At 37.0% G+C, this 9,857-nt stretch overlaps 1 protein-coding gene across 1 annotated transcript; it reads left to right on the plus strand.

The window, feature by feature from the left end:
* Positions 1-227: 227 nt before the first annotated feature.
* Positions 228-5,265, plus strand: LOC103704368 (60S ribosomal protein L3). Its single transcript, XM_008787623.3, has 6 exons — positions 228-344; positions 1,089-1,193; positions 1,756-1,866; positions 2,106-2,410; positions 4,220-4,629; positions 4,768-5,265. The coding sequence occupies exons 2-6, from the start codon at positions 1,109-1,111 to the stop codon at positions 5,024-5,026; spliced, it is 1,170 nt and encodes a 389-aa protein (XP_008785845.1). The 5' UTR covers positions 228-344; positions 1,089-1,108; the 3' UTR covers positions 5,027-5,265.
* The last annotated feature ends 4,592 nt before the right edge of the window (positions 5,266-9,857 follow it).

Here is a 9,857-nt window from a genome sequence, read left to right on the forward strand (position 1 = left end):
GCCCTATAAAATTGAACCTTTTCTTTGTTGGCAAGAGATAGTATTATCTGAATTAAAATTCAATGGTTCAGCTTGCCTGATTTTTTACTTACTGCATTCCTCGGGTTCTCAATGAACCATGCAAGCCTGACCAACGGTCAAGTTGGTGTGATATTGGGCTATGGCTAACCCAAGCCATTTCAGCTTGAAATAAGCTCCAAGATGAGGACTTTTTAGTCTTTTCCACAGTATAACACCCCGGGCGCTCTCTGGCCCTCGAGTATATAAACCATCGCTAGGGTTTTAAGGAGCCGCCCGGTGCCATCGCCGCTCGGAGAGGGAAAGGGAGTGGCTGCGATCCAGAGGTAATGATCCAGTCTTCCTTTCACTCTATCTCTGAGGTTTAGGGTCAGGGTTTCTCCGTTCCATTTCTGCCCTCTCGATTAGTGATCGAAATCTCAATCGAGGGATTTCGATCCACTCGATGTCAGATTGCTATCTCGTTTCTGAGGAGATTCCAGTGTTTGTTCGCAAATTGTGGTTTTGATTCTCCTCTTGTGAACGGTTTAAGCTATAACAAAGACGCCGATGTTATCGTGTCGTTAACTCTCGGATCTGAGTTTGATTTCTTATCAGATTAGTTGTCCTCCTATAATTATTTTGGTAGAAATCGTTGTACCTATTTGCTTTGGATCTGTGATTTTCCTTTTGATTCTTCTACAGTTTTAGTTTTATTGGGTTAAATTCTTATCTTTGAACTTGTCATCTGGATACTCGGTGTGCTGTTTATGTATTTGATTTAGGATTTAATTTTTGTCTACAAAATTCCAACTTTTGTTACATAGAAAGTGATTTATGATGAGTCATTCCTTCTATCAGTATGAATGATGACGATCGAAACGCTGAAAGAAGCTATTTTTAATTTGCGATGTGCTGAAAATAAATTAATTTGTTTGTTTTACTTCTTTGGGTCAAATAATCAATTTTTTCCTTTTGATTGATATTGAAAGTCTCGGAGAAGTGATGGAAGCCCTGATAGCTAATCCTGGATTTTGTTGTGTGATTATCTCCTGTTTTGGTTTATATAACTATAGCTTTGGGTATTTCAGGGTGAAAGGAGGCAAGTGAGATGTCTCACCGGAAGTTTGAGCACCCTAGGCATGGGTCCCTTGGGTTTCTCCCAAGGAAGCGAGCTTCTCGCCACCGTGGGAAAGGTATACTTGATTCCCATCAATTTTACAGAATCATTAGTATTATATTTTACACCACCTATTTGCATTCCTTCCCCTCTCCATATAATCACTTGTAAGTTTTTCTATATTGTTTGATGTGCTTTTATTGAGTTCTCCCTCTTGTTTTATTTGATAATTATTCTTTTTCAATTCTTAATTTTATAGCAACAAATTAAGTTTTTGTCAATGTATCTGTTAGAGTCTTTATTATTCTAATCATGCTTTTTTTCCAACTATAACATTTTAATTTGTTATTTTCTCCCTTGCGAGCTGATTTCCTGCTCTTGCGAGGGTCATTTTTTTAAATACTGTTTGGACTTAACATGGACTTTCTATAATGTTATATTGTTATATTTGCAATCCTTGTTTTTAGTTGTTCTACTCATTAGCATGTGTTATATCGAACTGTACTTTGCACAGCCATGAAATGGCCCCTTTTAATTGCGCTTGGTCCAACATTTCTTTATCTCAGCAAGGATGGTAGCTTACTATGTTCATAATTTTTGGTACTGACACAATCGGTATATGTAACTTCTCAATACAGTAAAGTCCTTTCCGAAGGATGACCCAACAAAACCTTGCAGGCTGACAGCCTTCCTCGGTTACAAGGCTGGAATGACTCACATTGTCCGAGAGGTCGAAAAACCAGGCTCAAGTATGTACTCAATCTTTAGCTGTTTTTCTCTTATATTATATGCTTCCAGATATTAATCTGTGAGCTTGTGGATGCCCTGCCTGATCGATAATCTTTCAAATGCACCTTTATGAGTGATAAAGAAAAATGGCTGATACATTTGTTTCATGTTAAGTCCAATATGCGCCTCTGTTAGATGCTTGTTAACATTATATGAAAGTTTTCTGGAGTTCTGTACCATGATTTCTTATGACATGCAGAGCTCCACAAGAAGGAGACATGTGAAGCTGTGACTGTCATAGAAACTCCCCCGATGGTTGTTGTTGGAGTAGTTGGTTATGTGAAGACACCACGTGGCCTCCGTACTCTTAATACGGTGTGGGCTCAACATCTGAGTGAGGAAGTGAGGAGGAGATTCTACAAGAACTGGTACAAGAGCAAGAAGAAGGCCTTTACAAGGTACTCCAAGAAATATGAATCTGAGGAGGGAAAGAAAGAGATTCAGACACAGCTGGAGAAGATGAAGAAATATGCAACTGTTGTTCGTGTACTGGCTCACACTCAGGTAAAGTTTGAGGACATGTTTTAACTCATGCATATTAGTAATTCTTTTTCTTATACAAAGTCCCTGTTTTCTTGCATCATTGCCTTCTGGTTGCATGACATAAAACTGTGTCATCAAGGAAGTAGGTCATATATCCCTCAAACTGTTTTTGTAAGTATTTTTGGCAGGTTCATTTATTTCTTAAAATTGGCTTAGTGAAAAAATCGGCTAGGGTCGATATAAGGTTAAGCGACCAATGTTGAAATCTGGAGCCTCATACATCATTTTCTTGGTTGCTTGAAATTTTCGTGGCCATGAAATTTGCGATGGTTAATATAAGGTTAAGTGACCAATGTTGAAATTCAAAATCTTGTACATCTCAGTTGATCCATAAAGCCCCTTGTATGTAGATGGATGAAGGATTGTATGCTATGGTTCACTCTGCATTGCTTTTTGAAGCCGGTAAGCTATGTATGATGTTGTCATGGTTGATCATGTGTTGGGCAAGGTAAGGAGTGCTGCCTGCTGACTGACGAATCACATGTTTTTGACAGTTTAGATTAAGGGAGTTATTTGGAGAGCACCTTGGTTATAGGAGATGTTAACTAATCTTAAAATTTTTGGCTAGGCAGTGATATAATTCTTTTTTTATGGTCAACCCCTTGCTTTCATGAATTTGAGATAGGGCACAATATATGAATCACTTTTGGTTAGAATTTTGCACATAAAATTCTTGCTCCGTTTGCATCTAAATTTTTAGATACAGAGGTGGATTGTTAAAATTATAGAATTTAGCATGTTTACAAACTTCGAATTCTGCCTCTCAAAATCTAATCCTCATCACAGTTTGCTGATTCTAGAAATTATTGACAAGTAAGTTAAATTTATATCATGTAGAACTTTTCTGTTCTGTATGTTGTTAGAGCATATAAAAATTATTCTCTTTTTATCCATTATTTTGCTCAAATTAACAGAACATTGTAATCTGAAACACTAATAAGGAAAACACACACACACATATATATAAAAGACAATTACACTTGCTAAAGCTTACTGCATACTCACCAAAATGCTTGGGTTTTGAAAATGTGTTTGTGCTTGTGTATCATCCTTGTGTGCGCATACAAGCAAGTGCCTCCATTCCTCTGATGGATATTCTAGCTGACAAGTTTCTCCATAGTCGGCATGGTTAACAAGCATCACCTTGTATGGATCTCGATAATTTTCTCATCTCAATATAACCATTTAAATGATGCACTTGAGCTTTATTAAATATTTGTAGCTGCATTAGCTGATCATGGTATTCAAGTCATGTTTCTTCTAGGGGCTGTTAGGGTGCCAGGGCTCATTATCTGCGGATTAGCCTTCTGCCAATGAAGTTTTTTGTTTGAAAAGAGGCAAAGAAGCGAGAAAGTTAGAGCGGTTGGGGGAACCTCTGAATCACTAATCCCGATCTTTTGGGAATAAGATAAATCACTCTCAGACCAGTTAGCTCATCCTTAAAAATTGGAATTGGTGGTTCAGTTCATTCCCCCAGTTGCTTCCACTTCTCTCCATCTTTATCCTTGACTTTAAACTCTTCTCTGGTGCACAAAATAACCCTGAATATTGTGTTTGAGCATCCAAACAGGCCCTAATTGTTTGTTTTTCCTAGTCATGTGTATTGGCTACAGAAATTTCATCTGTTCATCATTTATTTGGAAATTTAAGATGACAGATCAACTTTCTGGTTATTCAGTTGTTCTACAAGGCATCTTTTTACTGCAGCATTTTCATCTTCCATTGCCATTTTTTATAACCAAAGATGCTTTCCATTTGGATATGCTTCAGATAAGGAAGATGAAGGGTCTGAAACAGAAAAAGGCTCACTTGATGGAGATCCAGGTGAATGGGGGGACGATAGCACAGAAGGTGGACTTTGCTTACGGCTTTTTCGAAAAGCAAATCCCAATTGATGCTGTCTTCCAGAAAGATGAGATGATTGACATCATTGGTGTAACCAAAGGTAAGGGCTACGAAGGTGTTGTAACTCGTTGGGGTGTCACCCGTCTTCCACGCAAAACTCACAGGGGACTTCGCAAGGTTGCTTGTATTGGTGCATGGCATCCTGCCAGGGTGTCCTACACTGTTGCTCGTGCTGGGCAGAATGGATACCACCACCGCACTGAAATGAACAAGAAGATCTACAAAATGGGCAAAGTTGGAGATGAGTCACATGCTGCTATTACCGAGTTTGACAGGTCATCTACTCATCTTTAGATTCTCGCTGTGCTTTAATTGTTTTCAATGTCATACAAAACCACAGCTTCTGATCTATGTCATCAAGAAATTTTATCAACCTCTCTGAAAATACGTTCTAACATCATTTGTTTGAACAGGACTGAGAAGGATATTACCCCCATGGGTGGTTTCCCTCACTATGGTATGGTGAAGGATGACTATATTATGATCAAGGGCTGCTGTGTTGGCCCAAAGAAGAGAGTTGTTACACTTCGCCAGTCCCTGTTGAAGCAGACTTCTCGTGTGGCTCTTGAGGAAATCAAGCTCAAGTTCATCGATACCTCGTCCAAGTTTGGGCATGGACGTTTCCAGACCACTCAAGAGAAGCAGAAGTTCTATGGTAGGCTGAAGGCTTGAATTGTCTTTGCCAGCAAGGCAATAGGTTATTTGACTCGATGAGTGTCTTTATTTGAGGATCTGTCCTTTGTTTTGCTGGGGGTTTTATGTTCTCTTTTAACTTATTAAAGATCGGAAAATTGGACCTAGTGCTGAGATAAGCTACTATTCGTACTTGTTTCCCCCCTTCTGATGTGACGACTTTTGAGTTCATTTGGGTAAATTTTGAACTTCAAATAATTGGCTTTGCATTAGTCTTTTCTGCTTGACTGTCTTTCAATAAATTGAAGTTGGCCTCTGGCAAAAATAAGCTGAAGCTGGATTTTAATAGCTTATCATATCATTGATTATTTTGTCTAATGTGGTCTGCCTTTTTCGTTGATATCAGTCCATTGTATGGCTTGCGATATCAGCATTCGACAAGGTTTAGCTTGAGGTTCATGATGAAAGACTCATCATTCTTTGAAGGATGATATTGGGCGTTCTGCTCTAGAGGTGTTTATTAGAGGGGATTAATTCTAAATGGTTTCTGCTTGAATGTGTTCGGATATGCAAAGTTAATGCTTTATATCATTTCCTTGGTGAAATTGAGCTGTTTACGAGGCTTTTGGTAATTCCTCTCCGAGTCTTCAAAGGTCTTCATATTTTTGTGGTGCCGGAAGATCTACTCTTAAAGCTTTGAGAGCAGACCTAAATTGGGTTTGTATGGTTTGTGGTAGGAACCTCGAAATTGGGTTGAAACAAGAGTTTCATCAATTTCCTAATGTGTTAATGTCAGCCTGATAATAAATTCATTATTTTGTAATAGAGTCTTTATTCTGATAAGTCCTCTGATGGCTTTTTTTTTTTTAAGTAACCATGCATTCTTTCTTAACCATCGTCGTTCTTGCCTTCTCTTTTGTGATGAAACATCTTTCCTACCTTTTATGTATCTTTCACTAGGAGTCTGAAAATTGTTTGGTCTGTGGATCTGGCTGTCTCACGTTGATCCACTAAAAGAAAAGGGTGAAGGTGGGTACCAACTACTTAGAATTAGGGATGTTTTTTGGCTATGTTCTTATATAAATCCAGATTAGACATGCCAAATCCAAACTTAAGCCTAAACTCAATTTATACCCTACACTTTGACCAATGATAAACCAAAAAGAATCGGATGTTTATTGGTTCATGGGTTGTTACCAACTATTTATTGATCCAATTCAGACTTGATCTTAATTAAGATAAGCGGTGTCTATCATTTTTTGCTTTGTTATCAGGTATTTTTACCAGTCTTAAGACTTAACTGAGGAAAATAGAAGGACAAGTGAGAGGGTGGATCGTGGAGGGGCAAAAGAATCATCACAATTTGTTATTTTCTCATTTATCATACAGATGCTCACTAAATAATTGCTGCTTTCACCATGAGAAGAATTCTTTTCTTCTGCTAATACGAGGAAATAAAAGAGAAAAATTAAGGACACCATATAGAAAGATATATTATATAATCCAACCCGAATTTGGGTATGGTTTAGGTTTTATCCAAATGGTCCTAAGAATCTGGGTCTACCTAGGTCAGCTTGATAACTCGATAGATCAAAGTTTTAAATCCGAATCTTGTATTTTTATTAGGTTAGGAGCAAAATTCACCATCTTGGTATCGGATTCTATACTAATACCATCTTATTACAGTCCCGGTAGGTACGGAACGAGATGGTGAGATATATTGATTATTGATACGTACGAAACTTTATGCCGGTTCGATACTAATATGGTACATTCGATATGTATGGTTATGAGGAATGGTATAGTATCTAATATTGATACGATAGATAGATTCAATTTTAAATGAGCGAATTTTCCTGTTTCTATCCTAAAATACTTTGTTCAATTTGTAGAGGATACAAGTATCATAAAACCCATCAGTCACTTCGAAGATGCAATCCTAAAAATTTGATCTCTATTTTTACAAACAAGCTAAAACAACTTATCATGATAGAAAAAATCAACCCTTTTGCTACAATTAACTCTTTTAATTTAAAATTGAATCAGAACCAAACTTCCATCATTTAAAGATGGAGAGAGAGGAATCACTTGAAGCAAGGTTGTAGCATTGGTATTGTAGTTTCTATCCTCCCTTGAGTCATTATCCAAATCTCGTTCTTGATGGTCAGCTCCTCGGCCCTTGCCTTCTCCACCCTCTAGTACTGATCCATCCTTGCACATAATAATTGAAAAAAAATCGATCAATAGATTTGAATTAAGTCAAACTCCAAACCCTGATTCCCAGAGTTTGGGGAAGATTTCCCGGGATTAGATCTAGGATTAGGGTTTCAAACCTTCCCTATCTGAGCTCCCTCTCGGCGCGCGGCTCGTGACCTTATTTTATACCAGCCGATGGGAGAGTCTTTCAAATGAAGGTTGGATTGGATCCCATGAGTACTTTCTTCCGCTACATTCAATTAAATCATCAGCCGTCTGTTCAGATGGGTCCCATGGATCAACCGATACAAAAAGCATGTGGAACATGTATTGATATGGGACCCGCAGAAATTGATGAAACCCAATTAAAAAAAAGATCTCTACAGTATGAAGATACGAGCTGATCATAAAAACTGGGCCTCAGGCCTAAATTTTATTTATTTTTAATTGTTGGAATTTGTGTAAATTTTGAAATTTTCTGCGCCAAGTCCGGCCATCATCAGCTATCATGAGCGGTGGGATCCGCTAAAGAGGACAAGTGCAGCAAATAACGTGTCGCATGTCATGATCAGTCCAGTCCTCAGGTTCATGATGGAAGGACCATTTGTCTTGATGTATTGGATTGACAGTGCATCGTTAAACATGAAACAGCAAATGGTCCCTCCAGAAGTTGTCCAACGAGGAAACGAAAGATTTCTGAGGTTTTGGTGTGGGCCCCATATTGCTGCTATTTTTTTTTTTTCTGCGGTTAGAGAGTGCTGCTTCGTGTTTCGAGTGTTTGACTGACTCTTTAATTTTGGCTTTTTTCGGTTCCTTTGACGTGGCCCGCACCAACGTAAAAAGCAGGGTCACATGCCCATAGATTCGGCGGCGGTCAGGTTGTTCTTTTCTTCCTTTTTTTTTTGTTTTTTTTGGCGATCAAGTTGGGTTGGTTGAAAAATCGGTCATTCAAGCTTTTGCAACATCTTACGTGCAAGGCCACAAATAGATTAAATTTATAGGCATTTGTAAAATTAAAAATATTGGATTGATTTTTTTTCTCTCTTAAAATTGCATACATGTGTATATATATATATATAAATTTTTTTATTGTACATTTAGTCTCTCAATGTTACAGTCTATGGACGATGTTAGTTTTAACCAGCATTTAATTAAGAAGTCTTTATATATATATATATATATATATATATATATCGTTAAAAAAGTCTATTTGGATGATTAGGCTAAATTTTTTTATGAGATTTATAGATTGGGCCGGTACAACTAGCAAATTTTAGGATTATAGATTGGATTGGACGTATATTCATAAGTACCTAAGAGTTGCTTTGGAGAGGCCGAGAGAGAAATTTAAAAGTTTGTAAAAAATGAGATGAGGCATTGCTGGCCGATAATTTGACAATAATGAAATTGATGACAAAAATCATATCCATGTACTAATAAAATTCTTGATATTTTGTATTCAATAAATATTGTACTATTGCATGATTGGATTAAAATATTTCTATGAATGGGGAAGTAGATTTGGCATGTTTAACATGGCAATATGCTAGCTGGCTTTGTTTTTTGTAAAATTACAGTGTATTGGATAATGATGAGATGATTCATGTCATACTATCTTGGCCAAAATTTCCCTTATCATTTCTCAGAAAAAGAACTATAACAAAGTGTGTGTAGGATGTAAGGCATATATTCCTATATAAGTTAATTCTGTGCTATTTTAACCCTCCTAATATTTTAGGCTAGTATAGAAGGCCAGGAAGTCAAACTTAACATAAAAAACGGTATACTTCTAGTAATTTATGATGCGGCTAAACCTTTTTATTTGGTAAATACCATGTTTAAATTGATATAATAGACATTATAAGAAAATTGTTAACGTGTGAACAACACATTTTTCTTCCACATAATACATTATGGGGCTTTCACTTCTACTATTCTTGCTCCCGGCATTCACTTTTTGCCGATGACATTTGCCTGAGATTGACCTCGATGCACATCAATTCTGCTAGTGATCATTATTTTGCAAGCCTTGTGCCATTCTACCTCCAATATTTTCGCTCACTGATTACATAGTTAAGTAAGACCGATATTATTATTATAATTACACTATTAAAATACAATATTTATGTTTGTCCATATCTACTAAGAAACAAATAGTGCTGCCAGCTGGATTATTTTCTTTGCTGCTCATCATGCTAGAGGGTTTCTTTAGGAGAACTAAGCGTCTATTCCTTCTTCTCTTCACGAGCTTCTTTTTTCTGATTTTATTAACTACACTCATGCATGTTTTATGTGAGGCGCCTTTGTAACAAAAAAAACATAATATTAATTAACTCATTTTATTAGCATACGAAATTATGTGATCAACAATGTGACTTAAGACAACAAAAAATTGTTACATGGCTGATGTGTTTTTGTATTCCTTTATTCTTTATAAGAGGGCAATTTCATGTTTACGTTGGAAAATAATGGGAATTCTTCCCCGCTTAAACAGGAAGATTTCCACACGAACCATTTATACTTCAATCAATTCTGTCCTACAAAAGTGATTCCCTAATTTGATCCAACATTTTCCTTTAACAAAAATCTCCATTCCAGGGGAAGTAATTTCCAAAAAGCTGTACCATTAGATATACCATGGGCCCGAAATGGTCCAAGGGACGGCGAACTACAG

The sequence above is a fragment of the Phoenix dactylifera genome, chromosome 1, assembly GCF_009389715.1.
Source record: "Phoenix dactylifera cultivar Barhee BC4 chromosome 1, palm_55x_up_171113_PBpolish2nd_filt_p, whole genome shotgun sequence".
Lineage (NCBI taxonomy): Eukaryota > Viridiplantae > Streptophyta > Magnoliopsida > Arecales > Arecaceae > Phoenix > Phoenix dactylifera.